This window comes from Sciurus carolinensis, chromosome 17 (assembly GCF_902686445.1).
Source record: "Sciurus carolinensis chromosome 17, mSciCar1.2, whole genome shotgun sequence".
In the NCBI taxonomy this organism is placed as follows: Eukaryota; Metazoa; Chordata; class Mammalia; order Rodentia; family Sciuridae; genus Sciurus; species Sciurus carolinensis.
The window spans coordinates 40,522,576-40,547,307 of record NC_062229.1 but is presented as its reverse complement, the minus strand read 5'-3'; the positions used below and the strand labels follow the sequence as shown (position 1 = coordinate 40,547,307).

General features: G+C 36.0%; 2 protein-coding genes across 16 annotated transcripts in view; both read right to left on the bottom strand.

Moving 5' to 3' along the window:
• Positions 1-10,198, bottom strand: part of Nek10 (NIMA related kinase 10) — a 214,848-nt gene extending 204,650 nt beyond the window's left edge. For 4 of the 6 annotated variants that reach the window (XM_047531950.1, XM_047531952.1, XM_047531953.1 and 1 more), the window contains exon 1: positions 10,062-10,198. The gene's annotated coding sequence lies outside the window, so the exon portion shown is untranslated. Of the gene's footprint in view, positions 1-9,901; positions 9,969-10,061 lie in introns of those variants that run through there. The other 2 variants (XM_047531954.1, XM_047531951.1) reach the window with 2 other exon arrangements.
• Positions 10,199-11,637: 1,439 nt separating this feature from the next.
• The window catches only part of Slc4a7 (solute carrier family 4 member 7), a 100,274-nt gene continuing 87,179 nt past the window's right edge, over positions 11,638-24,732 (bottom strand). For 5 of the 10 annotated variants that reach the window (XM_047532386.1, XM_047532388.1, XM_047532393.1 and 2 more), the window contains 4 exons: positions 22,524-22,655; positions 20,257-20,354; positions 17,863-17,970; positions 11,638-15,815 (listed from right to left, as the gene is read on the bottom strand). In XM_047532386.1, coding sequence (XP_047388342.1) covers positions 15,734-15,815; positions 17,863-17,970; positions 20,257-20,354; positions 22,524-22,655 — 420 coding nt within the window. In that variant the 3' untranslated portion in view covers positions 11,638-15,733. The remainder of the gene's footprint in view (positions 15,816-17,862; positions 17,971-20,256; positions 20,355-22,523; positions 22,656-24,732) is intronic. The other 5 variants (XM_047532389.1, XM_047532391.1, XM_047532394.1 and 2 more) reach the window with 1 other exon arrangement.

Sequence of the window (24,732 nt, the reverse complement as noted above, 5' to 3'; positions counted from 1 at the left end):
CTAAAGAAGTCCCTGGAGACACATACCTTGTTTACTTGTGATCGCTTGTTAATTGCAGGGAAAACACCTTGGCAGAGAAAGAAAAATCCATGCCACACTAAAATCACCTAATTAATCTACTTTGTACAATACAAATTCACCAACTAAATAACAGTATTTGTGATATGGTTTTCAGATCCTTCCTCCAAAAATCCTTTTATTCCAAAGTTGCCTTTTATTCCAAGGTTGCTCAAAAGATCCTTAAGTGGCCCCATCCTTAGTAAAGATAAAGCACAAAATTATTTGTGTCATTAAGAGAAATAACTTCCAAATATCTTTTTTTCCTATCAACTTTTTTTTCTTTTTCTTTTTTTATTGTAAACAAATGGGATACATGTTGTTTCTCTGTTTGTACATGGAGTCAAGGCATACCACTTGTGTAATCATAAATTTATATAGGGTAATGTTGTTTGATTCATTCTGTTATTTTTTTCCTTCCCCCCCACCCCTCCCACCCTTCTTTTCCCTCTATACAGTCCTTCCTTCCTCCATTCTTGCCCCCCTCCTTAACCCTAACCCTAAACCTAACCCTAACCCTAACGCTAACCCCTCCCACCCCCCATTATATGTCATCATCCGCTTATCAGCGAGATCATTAGTCCTTTAGTTTTTTGAGATTGACTTATCTCACTTAGCATGATATTCTCCAATTTCATCCATTTGCCTGCAAATGTCATAATTTTATTATTCTTCATTGCGGAGTAATAATCCTTTGTATATATATGCCACAGTTTCTTTATCCATTCATCAACTGAAGGGCATCTAGGTTGGTTCCACAATCTGGCTATGGTGAATTGAGCAGCAACGAACATTGATGTAGCTATATCTCTGTAGTATGCTGATTTTAAGTCCTTTGGGTATAGGCCAAGGAGTGGGATAGCTGGGTCAAATGGTGGGTCCATTCCAAGCTTTCTGAGGAATCTCCATACTGCTTTCCAGAGTGGCTGCACTAATTTGCAACCCCACCAGCAATGTATGAGTGTACCTTTTTCCCCACATCCTCACCTCCTATCAACATTTATGTTGCCTCTTTCTATATATTCCACTTACTACATTTACTGATGGTTAAAAATCAGCACTTGTTAAGTAGTAACAGTAAAAAGTTCAGCATGACTAACATTAATCACTTTGGCTATAACAGGTTTATTATTTTTTTAAAAAGCACTAAAATAAACTGCTCTGAATCCTACCACAAAAGGAAGTTAGGACTTCCTTGTGGGGCTGTAGCCCAGGGTGAAGCACTTGCCTCGCATGAGCAAGGCCCTGCACTCAATCTGCAACAGCCAGAAAGAACTTTCTTGTATCCACAGTGAGGAGTCTCTTTTCCTTTTGATGACTCATGGTTAGTCCTTCCCACTAGAGGAAAAATTGCAGTTCTGCAGTGCTGTCTGGGCTCAGGTAGACAGACTGAAAGAATTTATAGGACATTCACCCCCCCCCCCATAACTTACTGGCAATCCAAAATTAAATATTTTTTTCCAATTTCTTTACTGTAGATATTTTTTCTTTAAATTTCTCCAATAGTGTGCTGTTCTTTGAAAAAAGTAGTAAAATAAGCTGGGCAGGGTGGCCCACATCTGTAATCCCAGCAGCTCAGGAGGCTGAGGCAGAAAGATTGCAACTTGGAGGCCAGTTTCAGCAACTTAGTGAGGCCATAAGTAACTTAGCAAGACCCTGTCTCAAAATAAAACATAAAAAGGACTGGGGATGTGGTTCAGTAGTAAAGCACTCCTGAATTCAATCCCCAGTACCCAAAAAAAAAAAAAAAAAAAGTAGTAAAAATGAGATAAAATTCATATAGAGCAGCCAGAAATAAAACAAACATGCTAAAATGCATTGGTTAATTATTGACTTCTTAATTTTGATGATTGTACCATGGTGATGTAAGATGTTAACAGAGGAAATGCAGTGAAGGATATATGTACTATTTTTGCAAAATTCTTCCAAAATAAACACTTAAAAATGCATTAGTCACTTGGGCAGTTTATTTAATTAAAGTGCTTTGAGAATACAGTTTTCTTTTTTACAAAGAATATTTGTACTTCAAAGATACATGATGCTAGGTCTTTCTAAATTGTTTGTTTTAGAACTATATATCCTCTAGAGAAACTGTTGAGTTAAAAGGATCAAATTTCTGGAATATAACACACACACACACACACACACACACACACATTTTCAAAGTAAGGTGAGTCAAGAGTTGAGAAAATTCCAAAAGAAACATGACTGGCGTTCCTACTGCAGCTCAAAGAGTGAGGCTCTCTAGTCTTTAGCCTGGACTTTAGACTTTAGTTTAGACTATGTTCTATTGTGCTGTCATGTGTTACATTATGCTACATTGCTATTTTTTTCCAATGGGATATATGTGCAGAATTAGCAGAACAGAGACAGTTACTGCAAGACAGAACCTGAGAGGGCAGGCAGTGTCGGACCTGACACCTCCTAGGCTCAGGAACAGAATGTCAGTGAACGAAGACAAGTGTGGAGTAGATGACAGATACTGGTGGCACTGCCAAAGGGGATTCCAAATTACACTAAAAAATGAAGGAAAACAAAATAAAAACACTCCCATAGGATAATAAAACAGATTTATTGGTCATCGGTGGCAGATCATGATTGGGCTCCCTTCACTTTCCAGGTGAGGAAACTAAGGCCCAGAGAGTTAGAATGTGTCCACAGTCATATGGCACTTTTAGAAGAAGAGAACAGAACCTAGTTCACCTTTCGGGTCTAAACTCTCCATAGAAACTCTAGGGTGATGGGAAACAGAGCTTATTGATATTGGCCCTTAGTCAAGGGCAAAGGATAATAAAATAACAACTGATGTATGTAGAAGTTCACCTCCTGGACCCTGAGGTGCTTACAGACATCCATTCATTTATCCTGGATCCTTCGTGTGAAATACGTAGGTGGTGTATTTGAATATCATCATATGAGGAAGAACAAAGACGTAGCTGGTACAGAACCTTCAGCATCAGGAATGTGCAGCCAGCTAAGGGCAAGTATCATCATGGTCTCCCTCCCCAGTCATTACTCTTGACACCTTCTTGTGTAAACACTTCATACTTTAAGCAATTTCAATGTTATATTCAAAAAAGCACTCAGGGATAAAAAGAACTAAAAGGTTCTGTAGTAAAAATGGGACCCTCTCCCCTTCATTTCTGCAGATAGGTACTAACCATGTACTGTGATGATAGACACCACTTTAAGTGCTGGACTTCATTTGTTTGGCCAATACTAACCCAACTTGGTCTGAGTGCTGCTGCAAAATTAACTGGAACATGTGACAACAGCCACCATTGTAATCTTCTTATTTTCATGATTTATTTCTACCAAACTCATATGGTTTGTTATAAAGGGAAATATTTGCACAAAGATCCTGGAGATCCTCTCAACACTCATTTAATAATATTTACAATATGCCATATTTGCATCTGGGTGGCTACTAATCTGAGTCTACTTGCAACATACCTTATAATGGAATATGTTCGACTAAATGAACCTGAGACCCATATGTTAATAAGTCATATTGGGAAGGGGAGGAAAATCTAGATGATGTGAAGGAAGAATTTCTATTAAGCAGTTCATGACAATAACTAAAGTAGCACACTAAATTTCTCTTTTCTCATTAGTCCCAGGAATAATAAGATTACATTCTATCCCCCGTTTTTGTGAGAAAGAGAAAGGTGACCTTCATTCTTCCAAGAAATATTAAGTGATTTTCTAGCATATACACCAGGCACTGAGGATACAGCACTGAATAAGACAAGGTCAAAACTAAATTCCAGAAAAAAACAGTCAAACATCATCATAACAAGCCAAACCCCTAGAACTTCCACCAGTCAAATGGATATTCATAACATTTGGTGGCACTGCAAGGACTAGAAGTACTTCCTGAACTATAAAATAAAACTAAATTGCATCCAATACTATTACATTTTAAACTCGCGTTATTATTCACTTTGCTCTGACTGTGCACAAAATACTACGGGCACTACAAAACAAAAATCTATGCTCACAACCCTGTGTGTGGGAAAACCATAAAAAAAGGTAGGCTAAACCATATGAAATGGCTGAGAAGAACTCTTTATAGTTTTTATGGTTCAGCCTAATATGAGAAGTTAAATAAGAACAATAGAAATGTCGAAAAGCAGGAAAAAATAATTTCCAAATGATATTTCAAGTTAAATGCAATCAAAGGAAAGAAAGATCACTGAGGGTTGAAGAGCTGTAGAACAGCTGCAGGAAAGCAGAATGAATCGGGGACTTGAAGATGGTCCCTGAGGATGAACAGGATGGGTGGACGATATTCCAGAGGAGTGAGCAAAGGGATGGAGGCAGGATCCAGAAAGTGGTGCTGGGAGACAGTGAGTAGATGAGTTGAACGGGAGCTGAGGACCCTGGCGCGGGTGAGCGTAGGGCAAATGGGTATGTGGCGGCGTTCCACCAACTCAGGGAACTCCTGACCGCTGAGGAGTTTGCAATTCTTGTCTGAAATTCAAAAAATATCTACACATGGATCATTCAATTTATTGTCACATTCCATTACTTCTTGACCAACTCTTTGGATAAATAGAAATTTACCTGATGTAATGATAAAACCTTGATGGAATGCAAATGAACTGCACTAAGAAGCAGAAAGACCAGACGTCATTATATTAGGCAAGGAGAATGATAGTACAGTGTCAAATAAAAAAGACTAATTAGAACAGAGCCCTTTGGCACGGACCTCAGAGAAAGGACACCTGCCTATTCTTCACCCCCGCATCTGACAGTCTTGACCGTTTTTCTACTAAAGACAGTTCTTGTCTGCTCATTTCTTTCCACCTCACTGCCAAAACTCTAATCCAAAGCTTACATCATTGCTCCCCCGAATGATCATCATCACTTTCTAAATGACCTCCCAACTTCCAATTTCTCCCTCCCCTAAAAACAAAATCTCTCTCCTTTTATGATTCCAGCCTGACCAATTAAACCTTTTCTGGGCTTCCCATTTCTCTCAGGATAAAAGCCAAAGTGACCAAAGCCTGTGAGGTGTTGCCTGAGATTACTGCCCTGCTCCCCACAGCCATCTGCTACCCAGGGCTGCTTCTCCCTGATTTTCCAGATCTCTACTCTTGGACCCAAGGTCTGGATTGGTTCTGAAAGGCCTGGAAGGCTCATCCTACTTGTGTCAACTCAAGTATCCAGTCTTTGATCTGACCTCCTTGACAGGATCCCAGCCCACCAAGCACTACCTCACAGTTCTTGAAAAAGCAGCAGGTTCAGGCAGTAATTCAATAAATACATATGTCCTTCTTCTTTAGTTTACTGTAAACTAGTCAGGCATAGGCAAGACAGCTGTTCATCCTCAGCATCTAGCACATAATTTCTAATTCATAGCAGATGTTTCAATAAGTAATTGCTGAGAGCTTTACTGAATGAACAAATGCCAACTGAGAATCTCCAAGAACAACTGAAAGATCAGTATATAAATATGGAGGGTAAAGATAATGAAAGAAATCAGGAAATGAGGACTTTGCCCCAGCTGAGCACCAGTGACCACAGAACATTGGTTTGAAAAAATCTCTTTATAAATATAAGAAAGAGCCAGGCACAGTGGCACATGTCTATAATCCCAGAGACTTGGGAGACTAAAGCAGGAGGATCCCGAGTTCAAAGTCAGCCTTAGCAACTTAGTGAGGCCCTACGCAATATAGTGAGATCCTGTCTAAAAAAATATATATAAAAAGGGTTGGGGATGTGGCTCAGTGTTTAAATGCCCCTGGGTTCAACACCTGGTAAGAAAAAAATGAATGAATGAATGAATGAATGAATGAATGAATGAATGAATGGAAGTCACAGAGAATATATTACATTTATGTTAAATACAGACCACAAGGGCTGGAGTTGTGGCTCAGTGGTAGAGCACTTGCCTAGCATGTGTGAGGCACTGGATTCAATTCTCAGCACCACATATAAATAAATGAATAAAATTAAGGCCTATCAACATCTAAAAATTTTTTTAAAAAAAATACAGACTATGTCAAGTACCCTGAATAGGATAATAAAATTTCCTAAGGGAAGTATTCATGTTATGTCAAGTGTAGCATACACATGTGCATTATAGGAATTCCCTACTTTTGGCTGATGTGAGTTTGCAAATTTGGGAATGTGAATTCTGGTTGGACCACTGGGATATGGTCGGGAGCAACAGGGCAGAAAAAGAATTGGTTTCCACTTGTCCACTGAGTGGCCTTGGGAATGACTCTGGACCTCTCTAGTTATTAGTTTCCTCATTTGTCAAAAGTTAAAAACAACAGTATACCTATGGCAAGCTGGTAATTGGGATTAAATACAACAAAGCTCCCTTTAAAATTATCAATGGATATGGAAGCTTAAGTTATTATCATGATTGCTGGTATACATATTACCATTATAATATTACCACTTCAATTTGCCTTTATGCTAAATAATGTCTCTCTTCACCCTTTGAGTCACTTATGAAAAATACTAGACATAAAATAAAGAATAAGTTTTGATTTCAATTTTTAAGCCTAATATGGCTTGTTCTCATCAGCACTTTTTAGTTAATCCTCAGAACAACCCAATGAGGTAGGTAGTATTGTATCTCGAAATTTACAGATGAAGAAAATGAGGCACTAAAAATTTAAGCAACTTGACCAAGATCTCCTATCTAGTAATAACAATAAAAGCAAAGGTGTCCCTGGTGGTCGCCCTGTGCCAGCCCTGAGGGCTTTCTACACATTACCTAACACAGTAATGTGGTAGGCATCTATAAGGTGCCTACCATTACAAACGAGGAAAATGCAGCACAGAGAAGTTAAGTCATTTGTCCACATCATACATTGGTAAGTGGAAGAGCCCTCCCTGTTCATCTAATGTTACACCAGCTCTCTTTCACTGGTCCAGCACTCTATTTGTCTAAGTGAATTTTCTAGATAAATGTTCACCTCCTTATCATATACTGATACATACTTCTTTCAGATTAATTAATTCCAGGTCTTTTGTCAAAATACACTAAAAACTGTGCAACTTTTTCCTAAGGGCTTAGGGTCAATGTTCCAGTTGCTGAGTCTTATCTGCTCTGCCTCATTTTTATTTTAATTTGTATAGAAGTGCTTCTTACAGTCTCTTTTCTTGATACAACCAGTCAATTATCATTTTGTCACTCTGACCTTGCTGATGGCTCTGAAGCTAGAATATGCTATGTCAAGTATAAATATTCCGAATATGAGATTTAATAAGCTGCTTACATGACCTTTATTATGAATGTTGTAGATTTTAGCTGAGGGGAAGACATAAAAATATGAGCAATTATGTTGCTAAATGAGAAATGATATACATACTGCTCATATTCACGTACTAGGTTTGTTTGTTTTTTTTTTTTTAAATCATGATACCTGTCAGGCATATTGGGAGAATGTGTAAAGTTCACTTTTCTCTGGAAGGTCGAATCTTCCAAAAATGGAAGACTCATTCCCAAGTCCCAGTCACACAACCCATTCTCAAGCTAACATTTTCTATTCCCTCCTCCTGCTTTATTTTCTCCTGATTACTTATCTCTCTTCCCCAAGTAGAATATAATACAAATAGTTAACATTTATGTACCCACCACTGTTCTAAGAATCATGTCTGTGTCAATTCATACAATAGTCGCAAACACTATATTCTATAAGTGAGAAAACTGAGGTGCAAAAATTAAGACACTCATCAGAGGCCCCATATCTATTAATGGAGGAGCTAGAATTTGAACCCAGGCAGTCTGGCCGAAGAGTCCAGGCCCTATGGACTCTGTTCCACTTTCCGGAGAACAGTGATGGGAATGACACCTTTGTTTTGTTCACGGATGAAAACTCAGGTGCTCATTTCTTAACTGTCTGCAAGAACTTTTAACTCCTCTCTGCTACTCAATGCTCTTTTTAGTTCAATGACTTCAGCCTAAAATTTTGGTTGGCTCCAACAGGCAGAGTAACATGCAGACACTTTCTTTTGACCCACCTTAGCTGGTATAAAGTCCTGGACCACCATATGGTCAATAAATACTCATTGAATGAATGAGTCTCCTACCTGAATCAGATTATTGTCATACCCAAAAGTTCTTGGTTAAGTGGTATAATGACATGAGGGGGTCTTGAAAATTGCTCTTGACAGAATCAGAATATTTATTTCTACCTTTTGTGAACTGACTGTGGAAATTTCACAATTCCAACCTTCCGTGTTTTTAGTTTTGACCATGTATAAGGTACTGTGCACCTGGTATACGTTATTCACATTTTATCTTTAAAACAATCCTATGAGGTAGGAATAACGATCAGCCCATTGAACAGATGAAAAAGATGATTAGAGGCTAATTTGTTATGGGCCACAAACCTAAAAGACTGGAGCCAGGACTCAAACCAATGCAGTTTGACTTCAAAGCACAGGTCTTGGAAACCATACTTCACTGTCATTCTCTCTTTAATATGACAGCTACCATCACGTATGTTATGGCATGAAACTATAGACTGTGAATTGAAATAGTTTCCACTTACCAAGGATCTTGAAATTAAAGTAAAAACTATAAACCAAACATTCACCTTTTGTCAGCAAAAGCTTCATTGCTCAGAAGTTATCCTGATTTTTCTGAAACTAATGAGAATGTCATGGAAAACAACTCCTCGTTTTTGGAGATTTTCATTTAACAAGCATTTGTTGAGTATCTGTCACTTGCCTGGTAATACAACAGATGCTGGTGAAACAACAATGGCAAGTAAGACAAACAGCTCTGCCTTCACAGAGAGGGCTTAAAGGAAGAAGCAGAAAAGTAATTAGGCAAAACACAGAGAATGCTTGGGGAATGAGAGCAGGGGTAGGGAGTGTGCAAAAAAAGGGGGAGTCCATTTTGGACTGCTTGGACAATAGGTAAAATAACATGGCAGGAGAAAATGTGGCATGTTCTAGCAACAACCAAGATGGAACTGATGACGGAAGACCTGAGGACTGAATTTAGGGTAATGGGGAATAACTGCATGACATCAAGCAGGGAAGGGAGACACCTGACTTTAAAAATGTTAGTCTAACGATGGTGAGAAAAATGGATTCAATAGGGCCACACTAAAATCAGGGAAGATGGACAGGTGTTAAATACTGTAACTGATGGACTAGTGGAATTTATTAGATTGGAAGAATGGAGATGCAGGAACCGATTCAACATCTATTAAGGAGGGATAGCCTGGGGGGCTGGGGATATAGCTCAGTTGATAGAGTGGTTGCCTAGCATGCCTAAGGCCCTGGGTTCAATCCCCAGCACCAAAAAAAAAAAAAAAAAAAGAAGGTATATCCTTGAAAATTGATAGACATGTGGAAGAAGAGGCATTGTCAAAGATGTTGCCCAGGATGTGGTTTTGAGGAACTGAGCAGACAGTGGTGTCAAAGATAGGGAATCCAAGGGCAGTAGCAGGCTGGTGGGGGTGAACTGAGATGCTATATAGGGTGGCACGTGTGTGGTGCTAACTGGCAATTGGACCATGGAGTCTGGGATACAGGAGAGCAGGCTAGGCTGGAGGCAGAGGCTTTCTAGTCACCAGCAGAGATACGGTGCCTGAAGGAACAGCCAATGGAATAGCTTACCTAGATGGAGCAGAAAAGTCTAGCGACAAAAGTCAGAGCAGCAGCATGTGAGGGGAAGGCAGAAAAGCAAAGGAGATTAAAAAAGCAATGGAGTGAACTTCCAGAGGCATGGGAACAGATTAGAAGAGACACATTCAGGCTTCATTTAACCAAAGTAATTTCTTGATCAAAAGTCGTGGATGGCACGTTCCCACCGTCCATTCGTCCAACAAACCATTCTGCTTTGAGGAAACTGGCCGCTGTGACTCACCTTCCCAAGCCAGCTCACTCTCTCTTCCCAGCGCCCCGGTGGAGTGAAGCCGGCTCCCGAGGCTTCAGATCGCTCCACCAGGACCCGAGGGTGACTCCCTGGAGACCCTGCTTCAAACCGCACGCCAGCACAGCGGAGCACAGGCTCCCGCCCCACTCACCGCGCGGGAGGGACGGTCCCTCCTTCAGGCCAATCTCCAAATCGTCCTCATCGTCGTAGCTGCTGCTACCCGCTGCTCCGAGCCGGGGGCTCTACCCTCCCCCTCGCCCTCTCCCGGTCCCCTCAACCTCAGGAGCACTGCGGCCCGCTGCACCGTTGGTGTTTCAATCAAATCCTCCTTCAGGTCACCAACCGGCACTGGCTGAACCAATGCCGAGGCTCCTTCCTCCACCTTGCCGGGGCGCCTCGGCCAATCCGGAAGGGCTATGCTGCAAAGTGCAGAGCGCCATAGCGACGGGTGACGCCTGCCAGAGTTGCCCTAGCAGCCAGAGAAAGCGCTGGGTCCAGCCCCGAAGCTACAGGGAGAAGAGGCGGCAAGAGCGGCGTAAGGCTGTACCACAGCCTTCGCTGGGACATTGAACCACCTGTGCACATGTTTCCCACTCGCTGTAGGTTTTCCTGGACTTCGGATGCATTTAAAATAAGATGGGTGGGAAAGAGCAATCTGGGGGCTTTTCAGGAATCTTTTCAGGAATCGCTATGGACTCAAAATCCAATCGATTCTCTTCCAAAGCAAAGGTCTAATTTGAGAAGGAAATCAATGCAACATGCTTTGTCTTTCATATGGCACAAAAACATTTTCAGGTAAGTATGCTGCATCTCAGGCAAGGAGAAAATGGTGTTGTGACAATAAATGACCTGGGATTCAAGAGATCTCTATCCTAAAACTATCACTATTTCGTTTTATGTCCTTAAGTCACTTCACCTTGTAAAAATCTGCAGATTCTTAAAGAAAAATTCAATTACATTAAAGCAATAAAAAGATGCAAACTTCATGGAGTCTTAAGTATCAAATTTATTGAATGCTAAATTTTGTGCCAGCCCTACTCCAAGTTCTTCCCTCATATTATTTCACTCACTCATCACATTATTTTTCATCCTAGAATTGAAAACAAATTGCCTGAAGAGCCCAACGTGAGAACTAGTGATGGAGACAGTAGAACATACCATGTGATTCTAGTCCCATCTTAACTACAAGTTTTGCTCCCCAAACAATTTCTTTAGGTACAAAGCCCTACTCAATCCCACTGTAACATCCCTCAAAACGCACACTAGTGTCAGCATGTGACAAAATCCCCCAAATTTGATTTCAAATGAATACAGTGCACCCTTCCCTGTTTCTCTGATCTGAATAAAAAGTGGGCCCAAAGGTACAACAGTACTTCAGTTTGTGTACTGTGAAAGTATTCTTATTAAAGAAAAAAAGCAAAACCAAAAAAAGGAAGAGTCCTATTTCAGGAAAGCAGAAAAGGGATGAAAGCCAAACCCAGGTGAATATAACAGAACTAATTAAGCTTCAGAAGATATAAAATCATCAGGATTAATGTTATTCATCAAAAAAGGGTGCATTATTTGTTTTACCTTCTTTTCTGTTTCTGCTTTTCTGTCTTCTACTGAAGTACATTGGGAAGCAGGAAGCAGAAATCCCTTATTTTCCTTCCTCTCCTATCACATCTCAAGCTGAGAAAGCTATGCCACTCTTCTTAAAAAGTACAAAATAAAGACAATAGCCAACAACTAATTAAGTAGACTTTTATTGCTCTTTCAACTTCAATAACATCTACAAAAAAATAGTTATCTTCTAACAATTATGAAACAAATTTGAAAGGCAGGATCATTCACATTATAGACTTGGGTAGAGACGTACTTCATAAAAATGAAATATATCAGTTCTACAATTCCATGTTTAATTTACTTTGGATTTTATTATAAAAGAAAATATCACTGTAATTATAAAAGTCATAAAAATTGTAACTGTACTGTGAAATTACACCAAGGTATCAAATATTACACAAATGAACAATAAAATTCAATTTTTAAATGTAGTAAACATTGGAAGATGCCCTCCCCCCTGCAAAAACGAAAACTTTGATAAAGAAACAAAAAGCCACAGCACAAAAACCAATCAATGTGCAAAAAATTATGATTAAAAAAGAAAACCTGGGGCTTAACAAGTACTCTAAATATGTGTTAATTGAATTTAATTTTAAAGATAATCTTTAGATGATTCAGTTTCCAACTGTTTTCCTGTAATTGACACTTATTTTACTTTCTAAAGTTAGAAAAGACACTTGACATTAAAATTGCCAAATTTTACAATTTGAACACCACTTTAAACCTTGAATGTCCTTTAAGTCTTTTTAAATTTACTTTCTAAAAATAAATAATTAATGGAATAAACAAAAGGGCATTTCACATATTTGCACTGCATAACAATGATGTGATCTACATAAATAAATTTAAAATATTGCTATTTAATATAAACATTTTGAATTACAATGTTATATCCATGGCTTACATATCCAAAATCTGAGCACTTTAAAATCAGGATTCACAAACTGTTGAGCACATTTACAGAACTCATGTACATGATATAATCCTCTAAATAGCAACAAGCTCTGGTGGTATACCTCAGTTTCAGAGACCATTTTTCTTCTTACAGAATTTTGAACCTGCCTTTGTGAAAGAAAAAATTAGAAAGCTCTTTTATTCACACAGATACTTTGAGAATGTGGAAGAAACAAAAATGTTTTTTGGATGTAGAAAACAAAAAGTTATTAAGTCTGAGTGGTAAACAAATCTCCTTTATAAATACATGCATTAGCACATTAAAATTATATCCTACACGTTTTACAGAAGACTTGGCAAATATGAACATTGGTACGCCACATCTTTAAACAACCTACGAGATTTAAAATTGAAAACATCACACACATATACACACAACACACTCACACAATACACTTTAGAAAGACTGTGCTTCATTTCAACACATCTAGTATTATTAAAAAATATATAGAATCATCCTTTTATCATAAGGAAGTTTAGTTCATTGTTTTCTCAAAAGCTGCTATTTTAGATTGATACAGCCATCAGAAGAAAGTAAATTTCAAATGGTCAACATCAGGATTTATTATAGTCTTTGTAAACAGACATCTATAAATAAATAAAAATATGGTGGAGAAAAGAATATCCTGAGGTGGCTCTATGGCCAGGGTATTCAGTAGCACTAAGCTCTATTCCGAAAATCAAGGCATCTAAGAAAGTGCAGGGCTGTTTATTTGAATTTATTTTGTAAATGGAATATGTACAAGTTTAATTATTTTGCACCTTGAGGTAAATCAGTACATAGCAATTACCACTGCTCATATACACCTATTTAAGGCAACATTTAAAAATCAATATATATAGTAAATTATATCTTTCACTGTCTTGCAATGAATGCTATCCATGATTGTAATTTTCAAAAACAGTGGAAGAAATACCATAACCACTTAAAACAAGCAGTCAATTACTTAAACATGAATTACCTTCGCTCTTCAATGGAGTGAGTAGTCATATCATATCATTTTGCAAGTCAAGTAGTCAAAAGCAAGCAGAAACCATAAAGAATTAGAAACACCGTAAAACATTTTGAATGCAAAGAATTTTGCAAGTCATGGTTTTTCTGGCACTGGACAATTACTATACATAATTAAATAAAATCACAGAAACACTATATTCCCAGGTAGTTTTCAGTTTAAATTTTAAAATCATTTCCTGTAAAATAAGTACAGTTGCTAACCCTTTGATGCCCAAACACAAGGAAATGATGTGAGGAAATCCTCTGGTTTAGATACATCAGGGTATTTTAAAAAATAGCAGCAAATACTGGGGACTTTGGAAATGACTATGCTGCTATGAATGAAAAGGAACCACTGAAATGGAAGCTCATAAACAATAAAAAGCACCATGGGTAATACTCTCCATCAATTGCCAAGAGTCTAAAACTCTTTTTAAGCAGTACCAAATGATGCCATCTACAATTTCTAAAGAAAAAGCAGCTAGATTTCCAACATTTCATCTGAGACAGAGTTATATTAATCTATTAATGAATCTATGATAATCTCTGATAAAACAGTCTCAGACAGGGACATTACAATAGTTATTATTTAGTTTAGAATTGATCTAACACCTCAGAATTGCTAAAATGCCAGCTTTGGGCATTTCTCATGATCTTCTATATCAATTCCTCATACTTTTACACTTTAATTATGAATGACTGAAGGGAGCATTGGAATTACATTAAAATTTTCAACCTAATATTCTTGTCACCATCTTCAGTGTCTCTATGGCTTCTCAATATTAACTTGGATTTTGTAAATTATTCTCTTGCCAAATCAGTTTCAGAACCCCATTCATCCAGTCCTACAGGCTTCACAAGAACAACATTTATTAATTTTGTATGGAGCTAAGAATATATAAAAGATGACTAAAACAATTTTCTAGAAGTTAAAAAGGCAGCTCAGAAAAACTGAGTAACAAAGACTAACACAAAATAGGAAGAATGCCATCAATCTGAGCTATACATAAAATGTCTAATTTCCTTTTAAAATAGAAATATGGCAGTGCTTCATATCAAAGATGTAAAATCTGTCAACTGCTTTTAGATAATAAACATAAATGCAAGTGAGCACCAAGTATTTACATTAATGATTTACTCTATGTGTTACCTTTTCAAATGTTTTTATAATAGTTAAGTATCACATTAAAATAAATATTTTAAATGAAATTGTGTATATCAACCTATTAAATACAATCTATGCAACAGAAAGAATAACAGAAATAGGTCATTCTTAACAAAGTAATACTGATCACAAAACCATTTGAGAGAATTCTGACTCCTGATTATTTAATCATACTACTTATAATAGAAAAATAAGCAAGAACTTGAACCTGATATAAACTAAACTACTTTAAGAGTGCAATGGTAAAGAACTGAGTGGGACTTACGAACTTTTAAAAAGTATAGCTATTCAGAAAATAATTTCTATAAAGGTAGCAAAATTTAACTATTGCAAACTGGCATTTTATAGTTTCTAAAATTCATAAAGTTATCACTGGTATGGTGCTATTACAAATCATCAGCAAAATTTTACTTGCCTGTCAGAAAGGAACCCTAGATATGAAATTTTAAGCTTTAAAAAAAAAATCCTAAAATATAAAGGTTAAAAACTATAGTTCCTATCTAGAAAGTTCCCACTGTTCTACATTGACCTCTACGGCTAAGAAAATTCCATCATTTGTGAAACATGATGGACACTACATAAATGAAATGCACGGAGAAGCCATGACATAGTACTTTACCCCAGAATGGGCATACCAACTCCCTGTTCTTCCTATAAAGCACTAACAAAAGTGAAATAGTCTGAAAGTTTTAGAAACTTTTAAAATTATAATTATATGAACTAAGTATATATCACTTAAGGTTGATATGAATTGCCACTGTGAACAGATTTATGAAAAGCAGACTGAATGCATTTCCCCACATCTTTCTATTGCAGAACAGAAAAACTTTTCCCCAACAGAATAAATATTTGAATAATAAGAACCAGGTACCTCATTTCCAAGAGACCATTTCATTAATATACACAGTCTCCATAGTGCTCACTACAAACTTCAGTTTCTACTTCAAAAAACCCAATGGTCATGCATAAATAGCATGACATACAATATTGTTATACATAGTGACATCACACACACACACACACACACACACACACACACGCACACATACACACATTATATATAGAGATATATATATATCTATATATAATTCCTGTTGGTTTAATTCTATAACGAAGTTTCAGCATCCATGTATTTCTTTGATGGTTCATCTTCAAAATTTATTGTCACACTCACAGGTTTTTCAGGGCTATTTAAAACAAAGAATGAGAAAAAATGATTTTTGAAAGAACACTGGACGTTGATCATTAACACTAACTTATGGCTTCCTATTAAAATTTTACTTTTAGTGTCAGTAAACTTAACTGAAAAAGCACAGTAAAGATCCTTAAATTTTTAAAAATTGTATGTTTTCACTTGCAATTCATATTTTTCTTACAACTGAAGAAAAGTTCCTTAAAGTGAGTCTGTATATGACTATGTTTATGTTTTACTTCATGTGTGAACAGCTGGAGTACTTTTACTTCACTGACAAATCCAGCAATATATGAATCTTTGTTAATATAAGCATCAAATAATTTCTTACAAAAGGTAACAAACTGACAGAACTTCTGCCCCTAAATTTGATTTACAAATACAAGACTTACACACCTATTTATACATACGTGTGTGTGTGTGTGTGTGTGTGTGTGTGTGTGTGTTTTCACTGGGGATAGAACCTAGGGGCACTTAACCACTGAGCCACATCCCCAGTCCTTTTATATGTTTTATTTAGAGACAGCATCTCTCCGAGTTGCTTAGGGCCTTGCTAAGTTGTTGAGGCTGCTTTGGAACTCGCAATCATCCTGCCTCAGCCTCCCAAGCAAATGGAATTATAGGCATGTGCCACCACACCCATCCAGCTTATATATTCAAGTTAACATCAAATGCTCCATGTATATGGGTCCAAATGATTGACTTTATTCTAAGACATGAATATCTGGATTCTGAAAAAAAAATTTTTTTTAAAGTATAGAAATACACTATGGGTAGCTGCCTTATCCAAAAATACTGAAGAAAAGGAGGGCTCCCATTTTCCCATTAAATGACATAGCCAAGAGATTCTTAATTCTCATGAATGGAGAGGCAATCCAAATGAAAGGCAGAAGTATAAAGATATGTTAATATTATTATAAGGCCTTTATGTTTATCATAACTAAATTGCAATCTGGCCCAAAGTGCTGAAAGGGTATAAAACATAAGTAACAGTTATTGGATCAGTTCTGGCTGATCCAAAATGACAAAGAATTTAACTTTAAAATTTTACAGACAAAAGAAATTATAAAAGGGAAAAGCCCAGCCCAACTTGAGATACCATGATACAAAAGAAAAACATGATAGAGATTAATTAGAAAAAAGATTCTAAAAAGGCTAGGGAGAGAATGAGAAAAAGCTAATCAATTTTTTATCACAAGACAGAGCTCAGAAAGACAGCAGCTAACCAGAAATAGCTACACTGCTTGCATGCCTGGAAAGGTTCTGATCTGATGCCGGAGCAGAATATTCCAACACCCAACACAGCAAGGTACACTCAAAAGAAGTTTTCTGAATATAAGAAGGACAACCTTGCAGGACGATAATGCTTCATTTCCCCAGAGACCTAAAGATTAAAGTTCTAATGATTATTAAAATAGAATTCCTGTGGTCAGGCCTCTGAGAGCAAAAAAAAAAAAAAAAAAAAAAAAAAAAAAGTATTCCACAACAATAAACATACAACAGGGGTTATGTAAGTTTTAATACATCGTCCACTATGAACTGAATAGGTTTATATCAATGAATTAAGTTTCTTCCAAATATCTTTAGGAAAAACATTTACCTCACCTGAAGAAATGATATACTAAAAAAAAAAAAAAAAAAAAAAAACAGCAGAGCTAAACAAAACTGTTTTCCTTTTTTCTTAGACCATCACAAAACATGACTCATGTGGTATTCAATTGGAGTATTTAATCTCTTGTAATTATCTTTCTTTATATGATTTTGATCTACATATTTTTCCATATTTTACTATAAAATAGCTCAAATTAATTTCAAAAGATGCAACTGTAAATTAAATTACAAAACAGAATCATTATCAACATCTGATTATTGTTCCCATACAATGATGGGTGAAAGCAAGAAGGGAGGGAAGTAAAAAGGAAGATTGGTTTTGTTAAGCAAAATATAAATTAGGTTAAATGCAAATGCTTTTACTGCTTCAATATCAATACGCGTAAGTTGAAAACTGCCAAGTTTGAAAAGGCATAAATAATTATAACTACCTCGTGTTAGATCTGGTTACTTTGGCATTCTCAGTATTCATGGAAAGTGCCTTCCACTGTGCAGTTTTGGCCATTTCATCTGATATATTAACAACTGAGGGATCAACACTGAAGAACAAACATACTTTTTGGTTAGTATTCAGTATTTGCAAAAGCATTAATATTGTCATTCTTTTTATCTATGTCATTATTTGCTTTCATCAACTTAAAATTGAAAAAAATTCTTGTCATGCACTTATACCAAGGCCTACCAAGATATCAGAATTTTGGGGTTCTGTGATAAAGTTCTCATGGAGAATTACATCTTCCTTTATAATCAAAATGCAGAGTGAGATGCACTCTGCTTCACAATTTCATGTGAGGCGTAAGCAGTACTCCAACAATGATGCCCTGTGATCATCTTGGCCACAAGTAAATTATTGAAATAACATAAAAGGATATATCACTGTGCTTATGAGTAGGAAAAAAAACACCATAAAATCAATTAGAAAACCTTTATAATTGGCACAAATTTTAATATCCAATAAATATTACAGTAAGGAAAAATGATTTTAAAAATCCCTTATTTTTCATAGCCTTTAAAAATCATTTAAAAGAATGTTAGAAAAGGTGACACTTCACAATTAAAAATAAAGTTCTGAAAATATTTCAACAGACAATACAAAAACAACTTTGTAAATACCACTTTTGTTGGGCATTCACATTTTTGTGTCAAAGTGTTGTTTTACCAAATCTATCAATATCAAAAGAATGGTATAACGCCCATGTATTATAAGGGACAAATGTAATCATTCTATGTTTCTATGAGTTACTGCAAAAATGACTTCGAGACCCCAAATCCAATAATGATGATATTCAAAAATAATTAACTTGGGGCACAAGGCTATTAGCCACAAGTAATATGAAAGTATCATGTATCATGAAGTTATCAGAAATATATTTGCAAGTCCTTTTTTTCCATCAAAAGAAAAATGTTTCATGCAAAAAAGCTACAAATACAAATATGAAATTAGATCATGTTAAATTAACAACGTGACCTGGCAGCTACGTTATAATAAAATAAATAGTAGTCACTTAAAAAGGTGCTATCTTTGTTTATACTTTAAGTCAGAAAGTTGTTTAAAATTCAAGATTGCAGGAAGTGTGACATGGTCACTAAGAAGTCTCTAAGAATAGCTGCTATGCTTTTTACCAAGTCTTTTTTCTAAATATCTTCCTCCAAGTAAGAACTTTCCCATTAGTAGAAATCAAACTTTTTCAATATAACATACATGTTATTGGACCTCAAAATAAAACTAAGTGGAAAATTTTTTTTCTGTTATATAAATTATTTTCAAATTTTATAAGGCTTTAGGTTCTCCAAATGCTTTCATATATCATCTTATTTGATAGTCATGGTAAGTAATTCATATATGAAAGCATTTTGCATCTCAGAGTTTGAGATGTAAAACTCTGGCAAATAAACAGGTTAGCCATTTCTTGGCATTCTCCAGGTTCAATTTTTAAGCAAGGCAGCATTAATTATGGTTCATCACTTAAAAGACAAAAAGGAAAATTCAGATATCCATTCTTTTGGTTAAATAAATTTTTTGTTAAAAATGAAAAAATTTTGAAGCAGTTGATCAACTGGTCAGAGAGAATCCAATATATATTCTAAACCTGAAATCTCTATAAATAGCTTATCAGAAATGGAATAGATGTATAGAAATAGGAATCAGTGTGTACATAAATAATATAGGTTTTTATAATTTTTCAAACTGCAAAAAAGTGTAAGTTTTCATTTCTCAAACTGCATTTTTTGTTCTTAAATTTAAATATAAATCACCAAAATAAAAAATGATGAATTATATATAAAACCTATTAATACTTTTTCATAATATGAGCCCTTACTGTCAGTGATGAAATCATACCTTTGAAAACTAGGAGGGCTATAGGGTCTCTAAACATAGGTACATCTGGAAGGTTAGCAGATAATTTTCCAGTGCATACTGACCCCAGTAGCGATGAAGGATACCAAGAAAATGGAAATATTCTGAAACTTGTGTACTGATTGTAAATTTCACCAACACAAACAGAATGATAGAATACAACTAAAATATGCTGGCTTGGCATGAAAGTTCATCTAAGGCTCTGGTCCAAGTCCAGCTTTTTCTTTGTTTCTGCATGTAACCTGGTTGGGCAAGGACCAAGAGATTTCCTTTTCAAACTACAGGAAATTTCCCTTTAGTTGATAATCCGGATACAGATTTCATCATCTTTTTAAAAATAGATAATCGCTACTTTAAATAAGCACTACATGGCTTACTCATGCACCTGACCTATGTATATAATATGTAATATGTGTATATAATATGTATTATATAATACATTTTACAAGACAAAGTTACATCTCACCTGTATTTTAGGGCCTTGACTGGAATTTGCAGGAGACTTCCCCCTTCAAATGGAAGGTGCACAGTGTCGTCATCATCCTGAAGCATTCGTTCAGCTTCCTTGGAGCACACAAGAAGAGGTTACTTCTCCCAGAATACTCCTAGGAGGGGAAGCTTCTAAAGAGCTTAAAGACTCGGAAACATCAACAAAACAAGCTGAAAACATCATTTAAATACAACCATAACTAAAGACTTGTGAACACATACTTGTGGCATAAAATAAAGATTTTAAATGGCATAACTTTCATTTCTGAAAGTCAATCACTAATGCTATTTGAAAATCAATTTAACTACCTAAGTTTGAATACCAGCTATCATGTAGTTATATGATGAGTTAAAATGTTGTGAAATCTCATGTCTCTCATCACATTACAAGGTGAATAAAGCCTCATTTGTATAAGGAAGGATTTCTCAATCTCAGCAATACTGGCATTTAGGGCCTAATAATTTTTTTATTATGGAGTGGGGGGAAGTTCTATGTATATATTTTGCAGTCTCCTAGGCATCTACCCATTGGATGGCAGTTGCAACCCCTGCAGTTGTATGACAATTGAGTATTCTAAACACTGATAAATGTCTCCTGGAGGGGAAGTCACCCCAGGCTGAGAACCACCTGCACAGCAGCCATGGATTCAAATTATGGCATGATAAAAATGGACGCAGGGGATAAGGCAGTATGGGAGAGATTGAAAAAGTATTCATAGTCTTCTTCCTTACACAGAGAAATCCCACTATTTGGAGGTGGCAATGTGCCCCGATTTTTAAAATGAACCCCTACATTAAACTTCCAGCATTCCCTGCAACTCAGTGGGGTCACATGGTTTAAGCCAAACTTACTGGATGAAAGTTATGGAAAGATTCCTTAAAACACAATCCCAGGATAAAGTCTACTTTGTCTTTGGTTCTTTCTTCTTTCTTCTGCCTCTAATACTAACATGATAGCTAGAGTTTAGCAGCCATATTGACCCATGAGGAAAACTTGAGAATGGAAACTACATGCTCAAGATGAAAGGAAAGGAACAGGAATCCCTAATAACCATGGAGCCAAAATACCAGTTTGAGAGTTCTACATGGGAGAACAAATCCTTGTTTTTATTTTTCCTATTATGTGCTACTGAACCTCATTCTAACTGATAACAAAAGTAATAAACAGGCAATTGACCTAAGTATTTCATAAATATATACTATTTGGGGAAAAAAAAAACACCAAAACTTAATACATATTTATGTATATAATTTTAAAGAAAATAACTCAATTTTAAGATTTTGGAGCCTCATTCAAATTAATACTCTAGTTATATTTTTTGTTGAAAAGTAAACAAAACCAGTAATTTTTCTAATTCTACTTAAGCAAAACTAACATTTTTTAAAAAGCGTATCTTATCTCTGATTTTCAAACAAAATTCTGAAAGGGAAAATTGGGCAAGGAACTAGAATCAACAAAACTACATATTCTATGTATACAGTCTCCACTTCTTTTTATTAAAGTGACAACACCATGTTAATTAAAAATAAAAACTCAAATTCAGAATATTAACATTTAAATCTCAGTATACAAATCAATTACTGGTAGATAATAGTACATAATAAAGATAAAACTCTTAGCTAGATATAAGGGCACATGCCTGTAATCCCAGCTCTCATCTAAGGAGGCTGGATTCCTTGAGCCTGCAAGTTCAAGATCACCCTGGATAACATAGCTGGGTACTATCTTAAAAAAAAGAAAGGGACTAAAGCTTTATTATATTTTTTTTTTAACAAAAAGATATTTAAATCTTTTTGTCTGGATGTATACCAGATTATTAAAATGCTGTTAAAACTAAAATGTATGCTAAAAATAACATAGTTCATGTATTTAAGGTTAAATCAGATGAAAGACTATGATATAGTACTATTTTATGTTGTCTATGTTTTAATATTGCTAAAAGTTCTAATTTTCTTTTGTTAAATACACATGGTATGTAACTTTTTAAAAGTATTCTTGTGTCAGAGCTATGGAGGGGCAAGAGGGTGAAATAAATAAGAGCTAGGGTTTGGGACATGTTACCAAACCTCTCCTGCCTCAGTTTCTTTATTTATAAAATGGAGATGATAACAATTCCTACTTTGTAAGGTTCTTATGAGGACTAAAGGAGTTGACTCAAGTAAGGTGATTTTAATAGTGCTTGCTATATGGTACAAAATATTAAAGAAAGGAATGATGCAAACCTATAATTATTATCTTTTTACCTCTTTTTCTTTTTTCTTTTTGTCATCTTCTTTCTTTTTCTTACTTTCTGGCATAAGATCATCAAGCCAACTAAGCTCTCTCTTTGTGAAACACAGGTCCATGAGCTTGCGTACAAACACCAATGCAAGAACCTTAAAAAAGTGGGGTGGAGAGGAAATAGTAAGTAACATATGATATAAATTATATCACGTAGAAAGAAGTATTTAATAAACCTTCTAAATGATGAGAAATAAATTTTAAAAATTACTTCATACATTGTCTTATTGCAAAGAAACTGAGTCACTTATGTATCTTTTTTAACTGTCTGCTCAAAACTTTAAAAGTACAAAGGAAGAAAAAAGAAAATGACATTCTTAACATTCTCCTGAATAAATCACTTGCACTCTGCATAGAACTTATAAAGAAGGCTAATAAGCACTGTGAATCTCATAATAAAAAGATGATTTTTATGACTTTAAATAATATTAAGTATTAAAAAAAAAAACAAAACTCGACAGTAGCAATGAAGCATGCCTATAATCCCAGAGACTTGGGGGTGGGAAAGCGGGGGCATCTGAGACAGGAGAATTGCAAGTTCAACGCCAGCCTCTGCACCTTAGCAAGACCCTGTCTCAAAATAAAAATAAAAAAGTAAAAAGGGGTGGGGATATAGTTCAGTGGTAAAGCACCCCTGGGTTCAAAGTCCAGGACAAAAAAGCACCTCCTAAGCAATATGCTGAATTACAGTATCTATTCTCAGCACTAGGTTTTAAATTTTCAATCATATTGCAAAAAAGGACATAAATTTGCTTTTCTTTAACTGCTACTGTGAATGAGCATTTAAACCACTTGGGTTTCCTCTTCTCTCACTTGTTATCTATCGTCTCTTTTGCCTGTATTTTTCTACTGGTTTTTATAACTTTTTTATGAACTCATGAGTTCTGTGTTACTTGGATTCAAATCCTCTACCTGCCTTGTATTATATATATTTTTCTAAGCACACAATATGATTTTACAGTTTATCATACCTTTTTATGGGTGGTACCAGGGATTGAACCCAGGGGTACTCAACCACTGAGTCACATCCCCAGCCCTATTTTATATTTTATTTAGAGACAGGGTCTCACTGAGTTGCTTAGCGCCTCACTATGAAGGAGGCTGGCTTTGAACTCTTGATTCTTCTGCCTCAGCCTCCCCAGCCACTGGGATTACAGATGGGCACTGTGGCACCTGGCTTACTATACCTTTTATGATATAAAAAAACACCGTGCCCAGTTTATCATATCTTTTATGATATAAAATACTCTTCTAAAATTTCTAGGGTTTTTTTTACCACTTAAATCCTGAATTCATTTTTGATTTATTTCTATACATGTCAGAGTACAAACTTACTTATTTCCCAGTATACAGTTATCTTCCAACACCATGTACTAAATTTCACCTCTAAAATAATCTGCTTATGATATTCAATATATTGCCATATATTCAGATAAATTTCTAGACATGTTATTTATTAAGTATTCAAAACAAAGAACTTGCTGTACCTATTAGTCCAGGTCTTATTCTATACCCTTTAATACTGTTGTGAATTGGATTTTGTCCCCATACTAAACAAATTGAAATAATCCCAGCTACTTGGGAGCCTGAAGCAGAAGAATTGCAAGTTCAAGGCCAGCCTAGCCAATTTAGTGAAACTCTATTTCAAAATTAAAGAGGAAAAAAATGGTCCAGGGATGTAGTTCAGTTGTAGAGTATTTGCCTAGCCTGTACAAGGCCCTGGGTTCAATCTCCCCACTCGCATCCCCCCAAAAAGGCAAGCTAAAGCCCTAACCCCCAGTATCTTAGAATATGACCTTCTTTAGAAATAGGGTTGTTGCATATGTGAGTTTAAGATAAGGTCAAACTAGAGTAAAGTGGGCTTCTAACACAATCTGAGTGGTGACCTTGTAAGAGAGTCATATCACACGACAACAAAGACACACAGGAGGAATCGTGTCATGACAGAGGCAGACAGAAGTTAATATGGTTGCAAGCCCAGGAATGCCAAAGACTGCCTGCAAAAGCCAAACCACCAAAAATCAGTTAATAGGCAGGCACCAACTCCACTGAGCTACCAGAAGGAACAGGGCCCTGGACTCAGGCATCTAGACTCCAGAATTGTGAGACAATAAATTTTTGTTCTCAGCTATACAATTTGAGTACTTTGTTACAGTGCCCTGAGGAAACTAA